The 25,998-nt window shown below is 40.4% G+C and overlaps 1 protein-coding gene across 5 annotated transcripts in view; it reads right to left on the minus strand.

Annotated features, from left to right (window-relative positions):
* Nucleotides 1-23,068, minus strand: part of esrrga (estrogen-related receptor gamma a) — a 65,310-nt gene extending 42,242 nt beyond the window's left edge. For 4 of the 5 annotated variants that reach the window (XM_077592927.1, XM_077592908.1, XM_077592918.1 and 1 more), the window contains exons 1-3: nt 22,708-23,068; nt 14,158-14,316; nt 852-1,276 (exon numbers count right to left, since the gene is read on the minus strand). In XM_077592927.1, the coding sequence (XP_077449053.1) occupies nt 852-1,276; nt 14,158-14,316; nt 22,708-22,763 (640 nt within the window). In that variant the 5' untranslated portion in view covers nt 22,764-23,068. Of the gene's footprint in view, nt 1-851; nt 1,277-14,157; nt 14,317-22,703 lie in introns of all 5 variants that reach the window. The other variant, XM_077592935.1, reaches the window with a different exon arrangement.
* Nucleotides 23,069-25,998: the final 2,930 nt, after the last annotated feature.

Raw genomic sequence — 25,998 nt, forward strand, 5'->3', positions numbered from 1 at the left:
GAATTCTGTCTTCACGCAGTTGTTTTTTCCCCTTCTTTTGTAATTTTTAATGGATGCTACAAAAATGATCATGTGAATATAATGAAGAAAATTGGGTGGTCCAAATACCTGCAAACTCACTTCAAGCTCTAACAAGAGTGGAACAAAGGATTAGCGAGCCTAATTTCCGCTACCAGCGCTCATCATGTGGATTACTGCTCAATCCCCTCTCTCCTCTCAATTTAACGTGAACTCCTCAACCCTAGACATGACCTGTAACCATCGTGTGACTCTTTATGATCACCTAGACAACAGGCTTAATGCCAACATTGCTGCTGTCAAGCATTACGGGTTCGATTTGGTGATGCAAATAGTAGCTGGAATTGCTTTTTGCCCTCAAGACAACAGGTCAAGGTTGAAGGTAACGCTTGTCCGGTCATTTACTTGTCGCTGGATTGTTAGGCTGAGTGTGTTATAAACATAGATAATATAGCGAAACACAATTCTTGAGAATTTTTGGAAATGAAAAAAAATCTATAACATGGAAAATGATATATGGGACCAATTGTTGTTACCAAGGTAACAATTGAAAATCGCTCACATTGTTTAGGAATAAAAATGTCTCTTAAATGCATATTCAGTTATCGATATTTGTAAATTTAAGACTAAGTTTTGCAAATGTTCCCAAATTAGAGTTTGGATTGTGTTTGCCAGTATTTCCAGATAAAATCGATATATCTTTCTTTGGTTGTCAATAGCAGTTAATGGAATTAATTATGAAAATTAACATGTTATAACATTATACAAAATAGACGACTATATATCAGGAATGCATGGATTCTACCAACTATTATATGAAAGTGGAAACCAACCTTGAATGGTGCGTTTGAAGAAGGCCTTGCAGGCCTCACACGACGCCACACCATAGTGGTAGCCAGAAGCGATGTCCCCGCACACCAGACACAGCCTCTTGGGCATGGAATTTAACATATATTCGCACTTGATTTGCGAGTCTTCCCCGATCGTTGACGAACAGTCCTCGTAGCGCTTGGATCCGGGGCCGCTGACGGGACCCAAGGGCCCCGCGCCGGAACCGTAGAGACTCGGGGAGTCCAAACCGTTGGGGTGGCCGTTCATGGTGGACGAATAGGAGCCTGATGCGTCGCTGGAGCCGCCGGGTGAGTGGTGGTTTAGACTGTCTGTCAGGGAGGCGGGGCTGGATGGCTCAGTCTTTATATACGAGGACGGACAGTTTGATTCTAGGTGGCGCTCCTTACTGGACATTCTGCAGAGAAGCCTGAGGGAGATACGGAGGTAAAAAAGAACAAGAGGGGGAGCGTATTAAACCTTTATAGGTGCTGATTTATTTCATTGATTGTCATTGACGGCACTACACTTCAGATTCATTTTGACTGGAACGATCACCGCAAGCCTTCCATGTCAAAATGGATCGGACATCTAATGCCCTCAATGATATGAAAGCAATGAGGATTTACAACCAGTGTTCTTAGTTCAAATGATTTAGAGGCCTAACGTTTTCAATGGCAGACAAACAGTTGAATACAATGAAAAAAAATGAAACAAACACAACTTAAGTGCTTGCTATTAGTCACTTTTCTAGCAGTTCTTAGCACTCCTTCCTCTACTTTTCAACTTGCCTCCTTACTATCAGCTAAACACAGAGACTTGAATAAAGGAAACTTTTTTCCTGACACAAAAACCACATTTTATGAATTAAAACATGCACCTTGTTTGTAGGAAACCAAAAATGAATCCCAGCAAATTAGAACAAATTGGTCGAAAATATCTCCGTAAAATGGAGGATTAAAATTCAAAGAGGACCAAGACAAATCCCGCGATTGATTAATTAATTGATTCTGGACCTTGTCTCTGCTTATGTATGCTTCCTCACAAGCTCTTAAAAATCCATGGTTGTTTTTCCCCCTTGGTTTGTTTGACAATAAGACCATCCGCAGGAAAAAAAAAGAAAAAGTGGGAGCCACTAGGGGCAGCCTGTGTAGGACAGAGCACCACGGTGGCATGTGCACTGTCACACACGCAGCAAGCACATGAGCATGCTTGGGGCCGGTCGCTCATCCGTCACTCGCCAGTCAATAGGCGCTTGTTCAACATGAAGGTAATCAGTAAGCAGCCTCTTTGCTGCTCCATCATCACAAAGACAGCCACACACACGCACCGAACCACGGAGGAAAAATTTAGGAGCTGCGCACAATACTTGGAAACAAGCATAACATTTCCTTTAGTGATCAAACTGCTTCTGCTCGCTTTGCTCTTCTTCTTTTACATACTCCCTAAGGAGAGTGTTGTTAATGTGACTTGTAATTAACAACTATCTTCTTGCTGTCTATATCTTCCCTTCCCATCCTTTGTCCACTTTACTATCTTTCTGCCTGTCTTCCTATCACCTCCTATTCACCGCCATCTACTCCTTTTCTCAGTCTTTGCATTGCCACACTCTTTCTCTCACTCCATCACTAAAGCTCACCCTCCTCTCCCTTTTCCCTTCTCTCTCTCTTCATTGTTAAAGTCAGAAAGCACAAAAGGGGTTTTTAATTAAGGCAGGATGCTACTAAACGAGGGGCTTCTAAAGTCCAGTCGGCCTGTAAAAGATCCCCGTTCTACAGGGACCCATAAAACACAGACACTGTCTTGGTGGAGAATGGAGGCTAGAGTGGGGGTTGGGGAGACAGACAGGGAAAACAGGTAGGCTGACAAGCAAAGAAGGAGATGGGCAATATCATGAAAGAAAATTGGCTATTTGGGAATCAATATTTATTTAATGTAAAATGGAGACAACCCTACAAGGGAATAGAGAAATCCAATGTTTGACTCGATAGTTTTTATGATGAATCTGTAACAATCGTCTTCACTTTTGCAGGGGCTTTACTTTGAAGCTGAGGGTGGACATTTCAATGGCCATTTAATACATTCAGGTGTTGTGGTTCTCAAACAAAAGACAAACTTGAAACATTATGTTAAGCCAAAATTGAGTGAGAAAGGTTACTTCAATGTATGGATGGTGAATAGAACGTAACGGAATGGTGAGAGATGCCTTAAGAGAAGCGATTTTAACCCTCCAGTATTTCTTTCTGCACTTTCCCTTTTAATTCAGCAAGTCCATTAATGGAAGCTTTGTGCTATCCAGTAATGCTCATAAATCCATTTATCTGATGCACAGGCAGGCTTTTGCTTGAGGATGAGAGGAAAAGTTTCCGGATGGAAATCAAGACTGAGGAAGAGGACATGGACAGTATATAGACAGACAGGCAAGGTGTGAGAATGGGTGGCAAAAAAATGAGTGATGGGACGGAGATGGATCACAGCGATTCATCCCCCGAAGGGAGCAAAAACAGCGATGACCGAAAAAAAAGGCAGCGGCCCCATTTAGGCAGATGACGTGATGCCGATGATTTAATCTCGCTCTTTATGCACTTTTGTGTCCCTCCTTTTCCGACGTCAATCCCTCCGAGTGCCATTAAGTGAAAGAGTTTAAGTGCCAAAAGATCCCATTTTTTCTCTTCTACTTCTTTCTCCCTCACTTGCACCTTTTCTCTCTGCTTATAAATGAAAAATAATGGCCCTGGAAGGGGGAGGAATCAAAAAAGAATGGGAGGACATGCAAGGAGGTGGAGGAGAGGAGGAAAGAAGATTAAGAAATCAGTCAGTGCACTGTGCCGAGCGAGAGGTTGAATGCATTTATGTATGTATGTTATCAGTATAATTATGTCGCTATGTAGCGGTGGCTCGCTGCTGAAAGAGCAATCTTATTGTGCCTGTGTGCTGCCCGGATGAGTATTGAAAGAGGAGGAAAAGCTTGGCGCCCATTGCTCTTTTATGTTTTAAGTGTTTAAAAGATTTATATAAAGAAGAGAGGACTGGGGATGTGCGCTCAAAGTTGAGCCTGACCAGACATTTCCAGTGTTTGCCTTTGTTTTGTTTGTGTCGTTTTCAAGGTTTAGCTTTGGTTGATATCTAATAGATAAATTACATGGCTACGCTCACTGATCACCTAGACCAGGGGTGGGCAAACTATTCCACAAAGGGCCGCGGTGGGTGCGGGTTTTCATTCTAACCTATAAAGAGGACACCTTTTTACCATTTCGGTGTCCTACAAGTGCACTCAGTGGATTGAAATCAGGCTGGTGAAATCTCATTGGTCAAAGTGTCTGTGCTTGATCAGTTAGAACAAAAACCTGCACCCACTGGCCCTCGAGGACCGGTTTGCCCACCCCTGACCTATACAATCGAACTAGAACTGAGGTAAAGTCACAAAATCCTGCTTCGGAAATTTTCATTTGGAGCCCACGCTTTGCTTAAGTCTGATTTAAAAACAATTCTAAAAGTGTTTCAAAATTCCTATGGACATTAAATATTCAGAAGGCCAATTTACCTGTCTCTTAGTATGGGACCACACATACACAGAAACTGAAGAGATTACTGCCTTGCCATGTCTGAATTCTCTGTTTTCAAGCTAGTTATTTTCCCCTTCTTGCTTTTCCTTCTGTGTCTGTTTATTATTGTTCTCTTCTTTAAGGAATGACATGTAACAGAGAGACCAGAGCACAGGAAAAAGAGGAAAAAGGGGAAAACAAGTGTTTTGTCTTGGTGTCATGAGTGAAGGTGGTCCAGCTTTCCATGACAAGCTGTCATTAGAGTGGCGGCCTGGTGCAGCGGCCTGACAACTGGCAGGGGCAAACATACAATCATCGTATTAGAGCCGTTCAGCCTCACTCTGTCTCCGTGCGGCTGGCGCTCTATTTTCCCGAGCCCGCTCTTTTATTACATGAAGTCTTTTGACTGCTGTCGAAAAAGGGAGACAAAAAACAACTCCTAACTGTTTTCGATCCGCCTCCAGGAACTGGTGAAATTCCTTGGAGCAAATCCGAGACCCCACTAAAAGCCCATCTTGAGAGCAAATTGCATTTCTTTCAGAAATTGTGCGTGAATGCTGAAAATCGCAGCACTTGAGTGCGAATAGCAAAGGAATGAGTGATTCGGAGGTTAATATATCACAGCATGTCACGGCGATTCACAGATATCATACAAGTGGTACGATAATATGCTGTAGCGGCGGTGGACAGCATGGAAGATGACACGAGTAACTGGGTTGGATTCGCCATTATGTCTTGACATCACAAATTTCTGGGTCATTGATTTCATTTTTCTTTAAAAAATATATATATATATATTTATAAGTAAATATCAACACTATAGTTAAACATTTTAAGCAGGGAAAACAGATTTCCCATATACTTTCATTACTATTAGCATATTTTAATTTTTCTCTCTCTGATTTTTGAGAATACTCATAATAACTGGTAAAAAAAATCTTCAAATAAAATGCTACCAGTCCAAGTTGAGGAGTACTGTCAAAGAAAATATACATGAAAAAAAGTACCCACTCTGCATTTAAAACTCTATATTTTGAGGTGAAGGCTACCAAACAGACTAAAACGCCATGAAGGGACTACCAAATATCATTGGTCTACCGGTATTTGGACTCCTTAAACAAATGGTGGAGTAACTGATATAGACAGACAATATTACCAAACACACATCATGCAAACATGTCACCTGCTCAGTCTCTATGTATATTAGCATGTCTCTACCTTATTCCTACCAGTGGGCACAATGGTCACAGTCAAAATGAATTATTTATAATGTAGAAACTGTTTAATCATTCATTCATGTTCCCTACCGCTTATCCTCACTAGGATCGCGGGATGGCTTGAGCCTATCCCAGCCAACTGTAGGCAGTAGGCGGAGAACACCCCGAATTGGATGTCAGCAATCGCAGGGCAAAATTATGGACGTCGTATCCATTTGACTCCCAGTCAAAGTGGTTTGGACCATCAATGGCAGGAAATCAGTTAACACTTGAATAATAAAATCAATAATAATAATGAATAAAATAAATACATATTAAAAAGCCAATCTTTTTTTACCTGATTTCAACCCTATGAAAATAACAATAACCAATTTCTGATCACGTTATTGGATCCAAAGCATCCCAAAAAAAAGAGAACAATACCATTGAGAATAGATTTGATCTTAAATTGCCCGCCGCAAACCTTTTGTTTAACCATAACTCTAAGTCGATGAAAAGCCACTTGTAGGAAAATGCATCTGACATACATAAGTAGAAAATCCAATCCATACGAAGAGGAGGGGGAGGAGGAAAAGGGAGAAGGAGGACCGAAGGAAAGCAAAAGAGGCTGAAGAAAGCATTAGAGGAAGAGACCGTAGAAGTGCTGACAATGTAGCCACCGCGGGCTGGCTAATACCTTTCCATCACATCGAGCATTGTGCTGGCCATGCTGATAAGAACACACAGTCCAATAAGCAAAAAAAAAGGACAAAAAAATTGTCACAATTCTATCTCTATGATACTGGCATGGAAAGAAGGGTGGAAAATGCATTGAATTAAAGAATGGCTAAGGAGAGGAGTCAAGGGAAAGTCCTTTTATATTTTCATAGTCAAATGAATATAGTGATTTCATCAATAAGCTGAATTGCTTTTTGGGGGGGCTTGTGTTGAGGGGTTGCTGAACTGCTTGTCAGCTGCTTAGTTCAATGCATGTCAGCTTGTGCAGCCTCTACTTGCTGCTTCACAAGGAAGTGCACAATATTTGTGTGTATGTCTGCCTGGAAGGTGCCTCGGGCTAGGCTTGTCATTGGATACACTCTGATAAGAGATTTTCTTCAAAATGAGATAATGATGTCCAACCAAATATTGTGTTTCTGTCACACAATTCTCAAAAACACTTGAGAGTTTTGGAAAGTTGCCACCCTGAGGAGATTTTTATGCAAGGTTGTTTTTTAAGGATAGAAATAATAATAGAAATATAAGTTTAAGGATAAATGGTTTTCGACCACAAAGGAACAGCAACATTTACTTTTCATTACTGTTGCAATTGTTTTATGTGTGAATGTTTTATATCCTCATTTTAATCATGTAAATTGTTTTGATCTGTTGTTACTAAATTGAGTTCAAGAAAAAAATGAATAAATAATATGTTAAACTACTAGTACTGTAGGAGAGATAAGCATCATTGGCTATTAAATGAAGTTAACTTCAAATTTAACGTGAAATACAAAATTTCCAAACATCATTCTAGGAAACGTGCAACAGAATTTCAATATTTCAGAAAGTGGGCAAATTAATCTGTGGCCCAATTTATTAATGAATTAAATTTGTACAATTTAGTCAAAAATGTAAATGAACATAAAAAACAAAAACAAACAAAACAAAAACATTTTGCTGCTGTTACTGTGCAAGATTTAGTTTATTTGCATCACAGTGTGTAGATGATTATGGTTGTTACGTGGCACAAAAGTGAACAGAAGAGAATAAAATCCAACAGCGAGAGTTGATTCCAAACCACTTTCCCACCTACGGAGCTCTTTTCCATCATTTTTTGGGCCTATTCTTATCTTTTCTACATCTCCCATAAACACACTCATTCACCGACACATCAAACACACATCAGGGAGCAGATCAATTGTTACAGTGTTAGGCGTGCAGGAAACCTGTAATTCTCTTCATTGGCTGCAGAGTAAACCCCTGATTACATACAATCAATGCCGTAATGGCCAAAACGCTTTACCCAATGGGCTGTCAGCCTGGAAAAGACAGGGCATGTGACACTATAATCCTGAGTGATAAATATCCATATTGTATAGTATAAGTATATATTTAAAAAAGATACAAAATGACTTTAGAATGCAAGTCTCTGTTCACATGAAAATGCATTTTACCATAAAATAATGCACAACTATTTGGTGGCACTGCATTGTAAAAGAGTAATCCATACCTGTCAACCTCTGCCGATAACTGCCCTTATAAATGATTATGATTCCCCTTACAACCCCCCAAAAAACCTTACAAACACCGTACGACTCGTACGGTGTTTGTAAGGTTTTTGGGGGGTTTGTAAGGGGAATCATAATCATTTATAAGGGCAGTTATCGGCAGAGGTTGACAGGTATGGTAATCATGCTAATTTACAGCTTTGGGTTAGTTTGAGTATTCCTAACTCATTTTATAAAGTTATTGTCACCTTGATTAAATGAGTTGAATTTAACCCCTTACCAATTGCTGGTTGGGGTAAGTGAGGATTCAAAAATGCGTTGAAATGGTATTCCTGCGTGTGGCAAATAGACATACAACAAAGAACATGCACACTGCATACATGTCGACACCCTACGGTGTGATAGGATGAGTGCTAAGACTTACAAGTGGGGCTATTAGGATGCATCCTGGGGTTTGGAAAGTTTACACAACCCCATTGTCCAAAAGTGAATGGGTGAGCGGTCGGGGGTTTGCGCACACATGCAGGGCAAGCTCAGCCAAACACTATTGATTAGGAATTATGAGCTTTCCAAACAGCGACGGAAAATTCCTCCGTCGGTCCCGCGGTGGAGGCGTTAAAACAGAGGGAGATTTTTTTTTCAACATTTCAAATGGAAACATTCCACTCCCAAGTGTGTGTGAGTAGGGAAAGCTATGCTGGTGTTGACAGTATGTGTGTAAACACAAAAGCTGGGGAGCTTGTTTAGGGTTCAAACGTTGTCAGATGAGAATCGTAATGACTTAGTTCATTTTCTGGGGAGCACAAGCTGATAAATGTGTTGCTGTCTGCTGCTATCTTTGTCACCATGTACCCCTCCCCTCTCTCCTTTTCCCTTCACCCCAAATCTTTACCTTGCAAACCCCTCCCTCTGTCTTCTTTATCAGATGGGTGTCATTGTGTGTATCGTCAGGGTGGTTGTCTACTTTTAAGAACAGTGTTGAGTGAAAACCACAAAAAGAGGAGCCACACAATTAGGCAAGAATAATCCAACTGGATTAACATACTGTCTGAAGTTAATATGCAAAAGATTGTGTTTAACATGTAGATTATATCGAATTAAATCAATCTAAGGCCTTTAAATTGAACTAGATCAAATCACATTGTATCATTGTACAAACAATCGACATGGTTTCGAATCATCATTCAATCTGTGATTTAGACCCCTACAATCAAACTAGCTGTCAATTCAATTGATAATTGATTAGTAGTCAGTTACGCCCCCCAAAGGAAAAGATGACTGTGATTTTGCCCAGGACAAAAATGAGTTTAACGTGCCCAATTGACAGAGTCCAATCTTGAATTCCATCCCATCTGAGAGTGATGAACTCTGTTAAATAATGAGCAAATCCCTGTGATAATGAGCAATGGAAGAAACTGTATATAGATCAAACTGATTTAAATGAGTCGGGATTTGATCCAACTCATGTTAAGTGCGTGTTTTAACATACCAGTGGAAGGAAATGTGCATGCATAAAAGAAGGGAAATGGCTTGATCCTTTCAGAAAAGAAAGGTCAGTGATCAAGGTTAGTGTTCGTCTCATGCGCGTGTCTGTGTGTGTGTGTGTGTGTGTGTGTGTGTATTGGAAGTGTTATCATCAAGTATTCACACTGCAACAGCCCTTTTCCACCCACTTGCCGTGACATTTCTCTACCCGCTGCCTCGCGCTAGGACAGATAGCGAGCCGGACAACAGATGAAATTGCACAGAAGTATAATAAAAAGGAGTACTTAAAAAAACAAAATATCCCGAATCGGATTAAAAGCACATTTTTTATTAAGCAGATGGTGAAAGAGGATTTCCACTCTAGTAAATATGACAGGGCTTTCAAATGTGACACGGGAGGGAGCGCGAGGGCAGGATGTGGAGAAGCGACAAGGAGGGGGGGGAAAAAAAGAAAAAAAGGAGAGCGAACCGCCGTAAAAGTGAGGAGCGGACAGTGCGCAGTAAAATGGGAGTACATTTGAGGGATTGAGGAGGGGGCCCCGAGTGCAGGAGAGGATAAGTAGAAATGGAGGCGAGGAGACACAAGTGAGCTGAATTCTTTAAGCAGATCAGATTTGAGGAAATTGGGCTGTCATGACAGGATTGCCTTGATTTACGCCTTTCCATCACGGTGAGAGACGACCACAGGCCCGTTGGACAGTAATGCACAGTGGCCCTCAACTTGAAAATCCTTACTATATATTCATTTAGCCGTTGTTTTGAAGAACCGCAACACAGTCATGTCATAACTGCCACTTGGCTCATTTACTGCCATTGACGGCTGTAGGCTTGAAATTCCATTTTAAACTAGGAGGGGCGGACAGTTATTTTTGGCTCTTGCAGTTCAAATGGATTGGAAATAAATCTTTGTCAAGAGCAACTTTTGAGTTCATCTAGGAATGAGACTTCACTAAAGTTACAAGGCTTTTTTCTCTCTCCAAAAATCAGATTTCAGTGGAAACGTGCTTGAGTCGCATTTCTATTCCCCGAAATGTTTTGAATATTGCTTAGTTGAAGTTTTTCCCATTTAATCAAGAATAATAAAATGACACTATATTTGACTGGTTTATCATCAAGTGTGTAGAATTATTTTACTGGAGAGTATAATTGTGGGTAATACGTCTGAATCACTACCAAATTCATGCTTGCGTCGACATGTTCTTCCCGGGTGTGCAAAGCTTTTCGATGGGAAAAACTATGACAAAAAATGTACGCCACTGTACTAAAATGTTAAATAAAAAGTCCCCTCACTATTGAAAACTGAATATTGAACACATCGAAAATGCGAAAGTGTCAATGCAATAGCTACAGATGGTTCAATTTGTTATGTGACGTAGGAAGTGTTTAAGCTTGACTCTGTCAATCTGGACATTAATATTACTTAATAGGAACAACTGTGCAAATGAAGGTTCACAATAAATTGTTCAGCAGTAATCAACATGCGGCATATTGCATGCAGGAGATTTTACGATAATGGTCATATGCTCCTCTGTGTCCCTGATCTGGTCTCTTTTACCTCCCTTGCAACTCACCTCCTCCCTCCCTCTCTTCTTCCTTCCTTCCTTCCTTCCTTCCTTCCTTCCTCTCACTTTGGCCCCATGCACCTTAGAGCTTGGTGTCTGCACCATCTGTTAAGGAATCTAATTCACATCCACTCATAATCAGGTTTGTTGGAGGACCCGCAGCCTTTGCGACTGTTTGCTGCATCCGCACTTACGCTCAGCATTTTTCTAGGGAGGAATATACATTGACACGTGACCTCCACTGTGTATGTTTGTGTCTGTAGGAGCGTGTGTGTGTGTGTGTCTGTGTCCAAGAGGAGGTGAAGGGGGTGGAAGTTAATGAGAGGTGAGTGTCTGAAAGTCTGTCTCTCTCGTCCCCCCCCACCTCTCTCTCTCTCTCTCCTCCGCCAGTAATCCTCTTCTATAAATCTGCAATCCAATCAGCGTTGTCCACCGACACACACGCACACACAAATACACACGCACACGCATGCTCGCGGAGCTGTTGTGAAGCCCATCTGTGTGTTAAGGCAATCTGCTTTATCATTATGATTACATTGGGCTCAGTTTACAGCAAGTCAAAGTGTGGACGTGTGTGTATGTGTGAGAGTGTGTGTGTGTGTGCGCACCAGCGGTGCATGGCTGGCTAACATTAATCACATTCCCATGGTTTGATGGCCTAAATAAAAATGGGGACTAATATTTTTTGCCGTCCAATGAAAACAGTAGAACTCCAAACCCAAATTAAATGTATCCCCTGAATTAACTTGTCACTCTCTACAGCATCTTCTGAAAAGGAGTTACATTTAATTTAGCAAAGTGAAAGATGTGTTGAAAGGTTTGGTGTTGGATCGTTTTTAACTCTTTACGAAGCACGCAGTTCAGTAATTGGCCGCCACTGACAGTGCTAGACAGCCAATCCGTTTTGACTGGGAGAGATCATTCGCTGACAGCCTTCACAGTTAAAATGGGATGTCAGTGGGACTGAAACATGGGCATTCATGCTCCCAGTACTCCCAGTTTAAGGGAAATGCACTGTGGTCTATTGTGTCGGTGGCAGGCAATGAGTTAAATACCACAAAAATAAGTTAATGGGGGCCATTTCTGTATTTATTCATTTTAATCTAAGAAATTTTGTTTTTGTTCACATTTAATAAATTGAGTCATTTTATTCAGTCAAAAATATTACAAAATAATGATTAATGTAAAATATTAAACATTTGTAATTGACACCTTGGGTCTTCACATTTAGTCATCACATTTTGGGTCACGCTTTTACGCCAAATAGTGATATTGTTGCCTACAGAACTTAAACTTAGATTTCTGTAAGTGCAGATATCATAACGTTAAGATTTTTTTTTCAATGACCAAAAATACCTTTTTGCCAAAAGGGAATCAAGATAAATTGTCCATGGGGTAATTTCAATATTTCCAATTATTTACTAATGTGTGTGTGGACAAGAAACAGTGTATATAATATATATAAAAACTGTTTGAGTTCATGCACCCTGACCTGAGTGATCTGATGCTGATGTAAATGTAGAAAATGATCACCTAATTTGCATCTTTTTTTATATTTAAAAGTGCATTGTCATGGTCTAATATTAACCTGCTTTTTAAATTTGATTGCAAAATATTTAATACAAATATAACTTAACATGATAAAAAAAATTCAAGTGTGCCTGTTGAAGTGTCTACCATAAAACTGGACAGGCTGACACACATGTGCAAACAGAGTGCTTGTAGAGTTCTCCTTAGTGATTGGCTGAGTGATGCGTGAGAAAGGCTTGCCAGACCTCTAATTGGCTTGACCCAGACTAACCCTGGAATCCTATTGGCCTAAGACTGCCAGTCTAAACACAAACAGAACCACACACAGGCAAGCGCGCGCACTGACACACTTAAAACTGAAGGGCTTTACGAGTTTCAGCCTAACATTGCACTCGCTCATCAATAGCCTTTCAACAAGTTGAAAGCAAAATCAACGAAAACAGACAAATGAACATCCATTCATTCATTTTCCGAACCGCTTATTCTCACAAGGGTCTCGCGGGGTGCTGGAGCCCATCCCGGCTAATTATGGGCACCGGGCGGTGAACAGCCAATTGCAGGGCACGAGGAGAGAGACAACCATACATGCTCACACTCACACCTAAGGGCAATTTAGGAGTGTTCAACCAGCCTACCATGCAAGTTTTTGGGATATGGGAAGAAACCGGAGTACCTGAGGAAAACCCACGCCAGCCCGAGAAGAACACGCAAACTCCACACAGACGATCTATCTGGGATCAAACCCTTGACCCCAGAACTGTGAAGCTGACGCGCAATCACTCGTCCAACGGGCCACATGACAAGTGAACAATTATGAAGAAAAAAAATGCAATCAATGTTTAGCTAGATTGAAGAGACAAAAAGCTGGGATAACATACAATATGTTTACATATGAGAACCGAGATAAAACCACAAACTGCTTGATTAAAAGAAAATGGCATACTTACAATGAGAATATCACGTTTCTATGGCTTTTCCATACAGACTCAAAATGATTAAAAGACTGAACGAGAGAGGTGTCAGGAAGGCAGAGAGAAAAAGGAATGTCCTTGCTGTGTTTAGACATGAAACAAGTGCTGTATTTACAGTTGTGCTTCTAAATATGGAAACCAACTGTCTCATTTTACTTGGTTGGAGTTACTTAATGTCTGATTTAAGAGCTTATTTGTATTATTGACTTGTCCTTGAGCCTGAAATGGCACTCACTATATTGCTACGTCCAATATACAATGTAAAAAATGAATAAAATCTAAATTAGAAATTTAAAATCAACCAATTTCACTTATTAAAGTTTTGAAGGAAAATGAAAACAAACAAAGTTTGAACTCAAGATTTTAAATAAATTGCATTTCACCGTATCATATTTTGCTTCAACCGGGGATCTAACCCGGACCACCATTGTGCCAGCACAGCATAAAGGCCTATACACCTGGTCATGTGATTTAATCAAGGTCACAGGATTGACTTAAAAAAATAACAAGAGGAGTATTCAAAAGAAGTTACTTAAGCATACCTTAAGAATTCTTAAGTTAGGATGATTTTAAAAAGTTGTATTTTTTGACAGTGTATAATTTAAACATTTTTGAATTTTGATATATCCCTAGTCACGGTAGTATGGATATTTTTTGACACCTCCTGTATCCTTCCTGCTATGGACAGTTTTACTCTGCCAAAAATGACTACTCTGAAAAGGTCATTTAAACAACAAAGCCAGTGTTGGCCTAACACATTTTCGCAGGAATGAAGATTTTCTTTGAGTGGGTGTTACCTTGGGTTGTAGAGGGCATGTGGGTCTCTCATGTGGTTGGCCTCGAGGGGGTCGTAGCTCTGGTGCATTCTCCAGGCGCCAGCGCCGCATTTAACGTACGTCGTCTTGGAGCTGTCGTCAGTGCTGCTGTTCACAAGTGGGCCCTTCGATAAGTTCATTCTGGAAGACAGCAGCGAAAATGCTGATCAGGGACGGGAAAAGAAACACAACTTTATCTACAAAAAGTCATACATTAACTATACAGTATGCTATTGCTTGCTAAGTACGTTGAAAAAAACTACGGTTACATTTTATTAGCATAAAAGCATATCTCACTGTCATTTTTGAACTTGCAGTCCATATACAAATGTGCTCGCTAAAAATAAAAATAAATATATACATTGGTAAATATGCAAATAGATTATCTAGTAGATTAACTCGTTGGCTGACATTGACCAAAGTATATATATTAGTTTTTTTAGAGTGGATTTTCTACTTTTTGTGAATTTACAGTATCGTTGAAATGATTAGTTTTACTTATGTTTTTAGTATTGGTATTTTTTTTAATATACTTTTGGTTATTTATCAGGTGCAGCATGCATTTGTAGAAAATAAAAGTCAACAAATGACTACATTCTTGAAAAACATTGTGTCATTTTGGTGATAAAAATATTATAAGAGATTAATGTATTTAATTTCAATAGGATTTTGTTAGTTTTGTAAACATTATAGTCAAGAGCACTGAAACATAAGCAGTCTAATCAAAATAGAGTGACCGTATTTCGTAGTCAATGGCAGCCAACGTGTTACAAACACAGAAACGATATTCAAGTTTTTTTAAATAAAATGTACGCTTTAGATTAGTAAACAAAATCTAAACCCAGATATTATGAATGACAGACAGGGTGGTTTGCTTTTGAGGAGGTAAATACAATTTAAAAAAAAACACAATGAAAAAGGGTGACATGACCATGTTCCATAAATATGTCAATATGTGCATTTTTTCAACCAGATTGCCTCGTTGTGGCTGCTCTGTCTGGCAACGAGGCCATCAGATGGAGAGACTAAAAAGCAAAACGCCCTGGAGGGTGACGCACAATGTGTGAAATCAAAGGCAGCGCAGTTTCAGGGGAAAGATTGTTCCTGGAACGATAAGGTCACCGCAGTCCATGCAATTGAATTGTTCCTACGCTAAAAATTCCATTGATTATGACAGAAGAGCCAGAAAAAGACCACGCAAAATACAACACTGCACAATTTTATGCCACTGTAAACTGCAACGATAAACACAAAACTACTACAAATGTATCTCATATTGTGAGGGAAATACAGAGCAATGCAGAAGCACTCTCCCTCGCTCCCACTGTGGAGAGAGTGAGAGGTGGAGGGTGGGGTTGTGTAATTTGTTGGTTTTAGTTCCACTCTGGTGAATAGGACCAATCGATTGCTTGCTACTCCACACTCTTATTGGCTTTGGTTGCCATGTCACAGTGCTAGATAGACAGAAAACACTTCATACGGCTTTTTTTCCATTGGAGAGTGTCCTGATGTCATCGCCAAAGGAGGCTATTCCAGTACAGTAGTGTGATGGTTGACTAGGGAATGATAGACATCCAATCATGTGGCTCTTTATATCAGTATGGCATCAATTTAAATGAGCACGAGCAGACGTCCAATCCATTTGAAGTTGTCCGGCATAAAACGAAGAATTATTATAAAACACGTGCAAAGCACAATATTCGTGTTTGAGTGGCTTTGGTTGATGTTTTAAAAGTTTTCATTCAAAACTGATACATTTAAAATATACATTTCTCTTCATTTAAGATATGTGATTCCATGGAAAAGGTCTTAGCAAGTCAGCCTCACAGATCTAAGATCGAGGGTTTTCTCCGGGTACTATATGGTTTTAAGAGGCTTCTAAAATGAATAAATGATTCTACTCAACCAATTCAAGCCTAGACTATAGAAAACTGCATATGCGCATGTGTGAGATCAAGTGAGTGGCTGTGTGACTCGCTCATGTGTCGCTGCCCCATCTGTGAATAAAATGACCACACCAGTGTGTGTGTGTGTGTGTGTGTGTGTGTGTCAGGGAGATGTTGTGATTGATGAGATAGTTGCCATTCTTACTAATGCAAAAGCCACCTACCCCTGAAGGAAACAAATGCCACTGCACGTGTGCACAAGACTGCCCCATAATTATTTGGCTTGATCATGTGATATCATCACAACACATGGTACAATATTATTCAAGAAGATGTGTTTTTTTTTTTTAAATATTAAGACTATCTCAATGTTAAGAATCTACAATGCACTGGATTTGGTATAAATGCATTAAATGTTTTTTTTTATTGAAACTGTTTAAAATAATGTGCCAATAACATTTTACTAGAGCCTAATAGTGGTTGTTTTGCATGTGATTGTTAGCGAAGGGTGTGCTGTAAGAGTGGATGCAAAGTTTAGTTGTATAAAATGGAGGTGCTTTAAAATTACTTTAAAAAGATGTGTTTAATATTGACATTCAAAATAATTATAAAAACATTTGACAAATTTGTTAGAGGAGTCTGTGCTTTAGGAAGTTCATACAGATCACGCAGAATAATCCATCAACAATTATGAGTAGTTTAAAAGTAGTACTGAGGAACTTGAAATATAATTGTAAATGCTTGTAAATCTTGTTACATGGCCCTTAGCCTAGTGCTTTTTCTTGCCAAATAAATTGAATTGAAATTGAAAAATTGAATTGAAATGCGCTGAAAATACGGCAATAAGTAGAACCTCAGAGGAATGTTTGGTTTTTGGAGTTTAATAAGGAAAGTACGTAGTAATCAGTATAAAACATGTTTTTTGGGTTACTTGAAATGAAGGATTTAAAACATTTAAAGCCTCAAATGTCAGTACTTCTGTTAGTGATCTTTTGGGGAAGTTATTCCATAACACTAAAGATTAGTTGAAAAAGTCTTAGCTGTGTGGCCGGTGAAGAGTGGTTAGTGTGTCGAGCACACAGTTCTGAAGTAGTGGGTTCGATCCCAGGTCACTTCTCACAGTGTGAAGATTGGATGTTCTCCCTGGGCTTGTGTAGGTTTTCTTTGGGTACGCCCCACATTCCAAAAACATGCACGGTAGGCTATTTGAACACTCTAAATTGCCACTAAGTATGAGTTTGAGCGTGAATGGGTTGTGCCCTGCGATTGGCTGGCCATCAATTCAGGTTGTCCCCTACCTGGTGCCCATTGTCAGCTGGGATAGGCTCCAGCACCACCGCAACCCTTGTGAGGATAAGTGGTTCAGAAAATGAATGAATGAACATCTTGGCTGAGCCAAAAACTGTTTTATGTATGGTGTTTACATGTGTTATTATGCTGTGTTGCTGTGTTGTTATTAAGGTATTATGCGCGATCCCAAATTTAAATTTAAAGGTGTGTGCCTGTTTTTCTGGTGTCTGCATCAGGGCAGATGGCGCTCAATGCAGTATCCTGTAGTAGGCATGTGTGTGTATGAGCGGATGCACTTGTGTGTACACGTTAGCGTTAGCGACGGGAGCTGTTAGCGGGGCAGGCAGCAGATGGGCTGTCGTTCTTAATAGGGACTGAGCGGGTGCCGAAAGGTGACAGCTTCGGACGGGAGGGGCCTGTAGGGGGCGTTGGTGGGGGGGAGGGGAGAGTATGGGTGCACGTGTTGGGAGGTAAATGGGGGAGGAAGAACGGGATAACGTGGAGATAAATTATCCGCAGTGAAGAAGAGTGAGGCTCACCTGCACAGAGGCCTCCTGAGGGCACGACATACTAACAGCAGTGGTTGGATAGACATTAGGACCATCATTTCGATGATTCTTTTTTTTTTAGAAAGGCTAATGAACATTTGATGTGTAAATTGCATGTTGAAATGGATTTTAATTCATTGAAATCAATCAATAATCACTTACAAATAAGATCCACGCCACATTTTCAAGCATGTTTCTGAAGTCAAAAGAAAAAGAAACTTGCATTTTTAGTCGTTAATTAAAAAGGGAAAAATATTAGGTTCTTTAATTTAAGAGCTGCATCTTTAACATTCATAGATTAAATACGACCCTAAAGCATTTCAAAGCTAATCAAGTCATTTTATTTTTTGGACACTACAGAATAAGCGCATGGTCCTCTTGGCTGACTAAGTGACCACGGTAATGCATTTCCACTCAACGAGGAAAAACTGAAAAGTGGAAAAGATTTGAGCGAAAAGAAAAATAACCTAAAGTGAGACGTGCATCTGCCACATGAAGCATGATGGCAGGATGAGCGGCGGAATATTTCACTGTCAGTCTGCAGGTGACATGGTCATCCATTTCCTTCCACTCTCCTCCCCTTTTGAATTTGCCCTTATTTTCTGCCCCCATGCTCCGCTTTACTCACCCAGCCCAATGAGCGAATCAGACGAGGGGGACCTTTGAACGTTTCCTCATTCTCTGTCTCACCTGCATTCCCTCACATACGCTACCTCTCCGTCTAAATTTGTTCTATTGTGGCGCGGTCTGTGCTGTCTCCTCCCATTAGGGTTTAGCCTTGCACGCCTTGAACACCAAATGATCCACAAATGCATGTTCTCATATGATGAACAAGATTTTCACATTTTCATGGGGATTTCCCAATTGGGAGAGCGTTCATTGCCAAACCTAAATAACATTGTAGTGTGATGATATGTTTGTGATTTTGTTGCCGTTCACACTTTTTTTTTAGTTCATATATACATCGATAGAGAAAGAGAGAGAATTGTGCGCCATGATTTTCGATTTGAAAGCCTGACAAGGTTTGCGTATTGTAATCCCGAACAGAAAATTTAAATGTGCACTATGGTACATATTTTTGTGCTTCATGTCACAACAAGAGGTGATGGGGATTGCTGTAGTTGAGTCTAGGGGCAGGAGGTTAAGTGCCTTGCTAAAGGGCAATTTGTCAGAAGTAAGCAGATTCTCCCTTTGAAGATAAATTGTCATTTAGGATTTAAAATAAACAAAAATAATCCATCGTATGTACGGGTTGTTTCACACCCTCAAGGTTTTGCGGCAAAAAAAAGATAATTAAAAAGAAGGAAAATCCCAAGGGTTACAATTGAATCTCCCCTTCTGGAAGCGGCAGTTCAATTCTGAAAAAAAAATCACTTTTTTACCCCTCACGTTCTTTTTACTTTTTTATCAGTATACTGTCATATTAAAAAAAAATTGACAAGTTTTACTTATTTCACAATATTAATGTTCTAAAATTTCACCTGACTATTCTGGAATATTGCATTTTACCGTAGGTAATCCGAACTTTAGTGTTGCTAAATTTCTAACACGTGATGAGCGTAGAAAACTGGTTTCTTCCGCATTACTTAAGTGCAAATCACCTTCAAAGCAGTCAATACGTGAAGGTAAGCAGAATCGTTTTAAACGGAGCTGCAAATGACTTGATAGATTGCGATAATAGCGATAATAATGAATGCACATTGTGATGTATAGATCACCCTTACGAGTGGATGTGGAAAAGAGGGAAGGGAATACAAGGGGGGGCGGCATTGGGGTAAAGGGGGGGGATTGCCCCTCACTATACATCACTCTCACGCTCTCTCTTGCTGTGTTCTTTCAATCAGCTCTTTGGCTTTCAATCACACAACACACACACACACACACACACACACACACACACACACACACACGTTTGGCTTGGCTGCGGTCTTACGGCTAATTGCGGTGAGTGTGTGTCACAGCTGGTACAGTCCCCCCGCACTCCTCTTTCAACACATCAAGGCCACCATTGACCCATGACACACACACCCGCGCACACACCGATTGATTGAGGGTAATAGTCAAATTCGCATCATCAAGGCTCGAGTGTTTTGATGGAGCAACAAAAAGTCACTTTTTCCCCCTATTTTTTTTAATAGAGGAAAGCACCTTCTAGAATGTGTGTGCACGCGCTCATGCATCCGGCGGAGAACGGAGAGGGGTGTCAGACAAAAGCGACCACCCCCACCCACCCTCTCCTCTTCTGCTTCTTCCCACCTATCCCTCTGTGTCTGACTCCTTTGCATCCCTCCCTCCCTCTTTATGGGGGGCAAATTACTGCCGGAATGCTCGGACCCTTCACACGAGAGCGAGGCTGCAGCTCGTTTGTGTGTGTTGGGGGGGACGTGAGGACAAACCTGACAGATGAAAAAAATGCCATCAGGACGGAGAGACAGGCAACCGGACATAGGGGGGGAGAAAAAAAAAGGAGGGACACCTCCTCTCACGGGCCAGCAACGGGTCACACATACGACTCACACACACACACACAACACACACACACCCAACAAATCAGCGCGGCACATATTGACATGGCCTGACAGATGAATTAAGTAAATGATTTTATAAGGAGATTAAAAGGATTTTAATTTACGCAATCTCTCTTTGGTCGACCCCCTCCTCCGTTTGCCTCCCGCCAGTCAGATTTTCTCTTTTGCTTTCCGTAGTACTTGCTTTCCCTCATTGAAGAATTAGTGTTAAAATAGAAAATATAGGGAAAGAGGTCAAGATTTCAAATGGTATTTTTTTAGGTTAATTTAATTTTTATTTTAAAATGAGCCTTTTTAAAAAGGCACTCTTCCACCCATTTTGAGCAAGATTGAATTCTTCTAAATCGACACCTATTTGTAAAATTACATATGTATATCAAATAAAAAAAAAAAATTCTGAATAATGATATGTATATAAAATATATTAAATATTCTGAATAATGCGTTCACGTGGGAAAGGTCTTCATAAAATTTTCTAAATTGTCTAAATAAAAAAGAAACAATGAATTGAGAAATCATTTGATGAAAAATACATTTTAAACATTTTATTAGTTTAAATAATTTAGAATTTATACGGAGTGTAAATTTTGCTCCTCCATCACAATTTGCTTGTTGATAATATCCCAAATGAACACAATAAAATAAATTGTATACGAATCTGAAGAGGAAATGATACTAACAGAACTGATTTTATTTTTAAGAAGGTCGCAGTGATGATGTGCACGCACGGCCGGCGTGATGTTTCTATTTCATCACGCTTGGCTCGAAGAAGAATAAAATCTACAAAGTCACTGAAGAAAGTATACTTTAATGATATGCTAATGGTATGTATATGATGTTGGTGGGTGGAGGTGCGGGGTAATTATGTTAACAGCTTAAGCGGCACTTGTTGTTGTTATTATTGTTGTTATTATCAGTATCATCATCACTATTCCTAATACTTTAATTAGTGTTGGAAAGCAGTGCCTGAGAGCACAGCAGGGGAGCAGAATAAGGATGTCGTGATAGGAAAGCATCACTCGAATTTTTAGGATTAGAAATTTTAAGGTCCTCCAATATTTTTGGGGAAAATTATACATTTGTTTCCAAATGTCACAAATCTACTTATTTCCATTGAACATTGCGCGGAAGCTGATGGAAAGTGCTGAAACTTCCATTTTATTGTGTGCGCTTGGCAAACTGGTTCCACTGGTTTGCATTTGAAGGATCAGCAGAGAGAACCACTGTATGTGCTTTTCCAGTCCTGTTTTGGGACAAAATGTAAAGGCTTTGAGGACTTTGCTGTCAATGTCGTGAGGCAATATTGAAAATTGGTTTGCAAACATTGAATGAAAAAGTTATCTGATATCCTATTGTTAATTATTTGTCAACTAATGAGTTCAAATTGGACTTATTCTGTAGGAGCAAAATTTGAAAACGGATTGCATTGTGTTGAAAATACTCTAACCCTAAATTCAGTTTTAAGTCATTCTTTAAAAATGCAAATGAGTAAATCCAACTTTGGCCTCTGATTATTTTCTCCCTTTCCACTTGAAACTTTTTTTTAATATGCATATTAACCTGCTTTCCTATATTCTACTTGAACCTTTTTACCTGGCAAACCTTAAAACACGATTATATATATATAAAGAAGTAAAACTTCTCCTTCCATTTATTAAATGTTTAAATCTTGGCTGGATAAAAACATGTCGCTATTGACCATGACTGACTCGACGCAGTACAATCATTACTCTGGTTCAATCTGCAACACATTTTGACTACTTTTGCATGGAACCCGCACAATAACCATTCATTTCAATTGACTTTTTGTGTTCTCAGACAGAGGAACACACCTAAAAGAGCAAATTGCTTCATGAAAGGAGCAACTTGCAAGCGTATGCGTCTATTTCGTGTGTGTCATTCACACCCAGGGCCACACGCCGAGTTGCCCGTCTGTAATTCTACCTCCTCCGGCATTTAAGAGCGCACTTCCCCAGTTTTCATCCTACTCTGCTCTACTCTGACGGCCCTCGTCCTGCCGTTTGAGCGTGAGGCGTGTAACCTCCGCACCCCGCTGCCTTGCTCGAGCTCAAGAACACGCTCTTAGAAGAAAATAAGGAAATTACCTCCAACTTGGAGTGTGTTAAGACACTAGCAGATGACCTGCACTTAGGTGTGACAGAGGAGAGACATGCACACATACTTTATATTCAACAACCTTCACCGCAACACTGACAGTCAATGGGAGACAATGACAAGTGATGAGTGGACCAATTAGAAGAAAAGGTAAAATTTACCTACTCTTGATCAGAGTGCATTAAAAAACACTCGGAGAGCGGATGTCCTACCAAATCCATCGGCGAAAGCGGGTCATTGTCAATCAACCTCCTCCAGAGAAAAAAAAACAAACAAACAAGTGTTTTGGGAAAAAAAAAGATGCTGAAAAGTTTCAAAATGTGTCCTTCTCTTCTTCTTTCTCCAGACTGACTTGGTCCGTGCCTTCCACTTGGATCGGAGCGACAATTTTGCGGGCTGAGCGCTCGCTGGCTGCACTGATCTGTTCTGCCTGCGCCTGTATGATGGGAGCGAGTGAGTGCGCGCGGGTGTGTTGATGGGGGCGACAGGCACACGCAGTCAACCAGCCGGGCGGGCAGTTGGGACAGAAAGCTGTGCCGCTGTCCTAATCAACGACTTAAAGCCCCCAAAGAAGCTCATGAATATTAAGCGTCGCGTTTGCATATGCGCTCCCTCAAGGCTGCCGCTCCGGCCGCCATTGGTGGACCGTCGGCCAATGGCTGCGGGGAGGGGCGGAGACGGGGACGGGGGACCAAGGGGAGGCTGAGGTGGAGAGGGAGGGACCGGACAAAGAGGGATGCGGGGAAGCAGAGAGGAGGAAGAGACAGGTGAGGAGGAAGATTTAAGGCAAGAGCGATTTTTATTTTTCCCTTTCTGCTGCTTCATTGGCGGCCAAGTGTTCTTACCGCGATGTACGGCCGTGGTAACGAGCTAATAAGGACGTGTTTTGGATTAAAATGATACCTGAAGTGAGCCAAGCCGTTTGAAAGCTCTCATCAGATTGAAGAAATTCAAAGCCTTATAATAATTTGGCACGATGGCCATTCTTCGGACCTTTTGTTCTGGAATGATGCTTTTTGTGTCTCAGATTGAAATAGGGGACACTTCAGAATGGTGGAAGGAAAATTCACAGTCACTAAGAGAAGGAAAATTATTTTTGATATTCTAACCAAATCTGAAAATTTATAATGATCATATTCATATTTTATATAATTTGACAAATACAAAAATGAATATAACACTAAGAAAAACTATAATACTGAAATCAAAATGACTAAAAACAGAAATGAACTCTGGTGTTGGCCTCTAAACACTCAGTTTAATTCCCCTCATAGTATTAAACTACTAACTGGTTACCATTTATGCCACTAGGTGGCCAATCCATTTTAACTGGGAGGCCTGGCAATGATCATTCACTGCTCTCCCAGTCAAAATGAACTGGACATCTAACACTGTCAATGGTAGCTAACGAGTTAAGTAAGACTTTTTCTAACATGAAGTGAACAAATGAAATAAGTAGGCAAAGCTGAAACACACTAAGCTGAATAATTTTCTCTCTCCTGTCTCGGTTTCAATGTTGCTTTAGAAAATACAGACATTTGTGCTCGTCAGACAGCCTCCACTCATTAAAAAGGGGGGAGGGAGCATGAGAATGATGAAGGGAGGAGAGAGGGGATGCGAAGATGAAAGAAACTAGTTGTGATTAGCGGCTTTGGAGGAGCGCTGATAATAAAAACATTTCCTGAAACCAATCTCTGCTTTGATGTCAACGCGTGTCGCCTAAATATTAGTCTGTTTGGGAAAACTGACATATGGAGTCAAATGTTAGTAGGGATTTTAAAAGGTATGCAAAAAGTGAAGTTTTCTTTAATGGCAACTGTGTTTTGTATTGTTGGGGTGGAGCGCTATTCACAATATTGACTACACTTAACAAACCTTGACATCAATTTTAAATGGATAAAGGTCTGAGCTCCGGCTGAGTCGGAACAAAATTTCAATTTTCATCCAACAAAAACTTGTTTTCGCAACTTGGGTATGCTGTCATTTTGGATATTGAAGTAATATATTCATTTCTCTCAAAACAGATATACTACTATAAGGACCATCTGATGGTTACTGCAACGGCAGCATCTGGAGTCTGGAGATTTTTTCTTTTTACATTGGAACCAAAATCTAGGTGCGTTTTGTAAACAAACATACTCAGATCTTCTGCTCCCACACGAGGATACGCAGTTAGACCAAAGTGTGCGCACACAATTGCTGTGAGGTTCATGTACACAAGCACACACTCACAGTTATGATGTATCCAGGGACTTATAAGCATCGACAAAGATGAGTGTGAATCAATGCTGCCGTCACTACTGGGCAAACAAATGCTTTACCAAAAACCTCGGTCTGTTATACACATACGCACACGTGAAAATGACAACAAACACTCACACACCGTACATGCTTTCCTGAACACAGTACAAAGAAAAATGGGAAAAAAATACCCTTTTAAGGAATATCCTTTCACGAAAAGAGGTTTCCTTGAGCATATTTCTTCTAAATCTCAAAATATGCTGTAGATTTCTTTTTTTTTTTTTAAATGGGAATCAATTACAACTAGAAAATAATAAACTGAAACTACTACAATATATCCTATTTAGTCAAAGTCGTCCGAGTTAGTAGTTCAACTCACCTTTTCCAATATTTGAACTTAAAAAAAATGATTGTTTAAAAGCCAATATGAAAAAAATCTGGGCTCATTGTGTCTTTTCCCTCTGGCTTCTCTATCCTCTCAGTGACCCCCATCTTCACCTCTCCCACCCCCACCCAGGTATTGATCGACCCTCAGTCAGTGTGCATGTTGACAGTGACCCCTTTAGGCCACATCTCTGTGGACAAACGGCACAAAGCTCTTAAACAAAAGCCGCCACAATAACAACAAGGAAATAAACATCCATTGTATGTGTACATGTGTTATACCACTTTCCGATTTGTGCGAAACAGAAGAAATATTCACAGACAAAGAACGTAACTCGAACAGTAGACTATTGACATTCTGAAATGTATGTGAGCGGCTGGGTGAATTATTGGGTCAATTTCCCCCCCCCCCGACCCCCAAAAAGGCCTCTCACTCGCCTTTTGTTGTGCCGTGTGTGCGCGTGTTAAAGAATTATCCATCGCAAGTCATAGTGTCATCAATCACACTACTCAATAGGCCACAGAAAGTTCACCGGGGTGCCGTTGGGTCAGGACAGTATTGTAGAAATTCAAGGAGCAGCTCACTTAAGTGCCTGACCGCAGGCCATGCATTGATAAATGCTCGGCACTCATATAAACAACATTACATCTTCATGCAGCCTTGTTTTACAATATGACACAAAATTAATCTAAAGCCAGGAGGGGAAAGGAGAGAGAGGGGACTGTAATTCACTGCTGGCCAACAGAGGGAGCTATGGATTATGACCGTGATGATCTGGTACACACTGCACGGGTGTGTGTGTGTGTGTGTGTGTGTGTGTGTGTGTGTGT

This window comes from Stigmatopora argus, chromosome 2 (genome assembly GCF_051989625.1).
Source record: "Stigmatopora argus isolate UIUO_Sarg chromosome 2, RoL_Sarg_1.0, whole genome shotgun sequence".
NCBI classification, from domain to species: domain Eukaryota; kingdom Metazoa; phylum Chordata; class Actinopteri; order Syngnathiformes; family Syngnathidae; genus Stigmatopora; species Stigmatopora argus.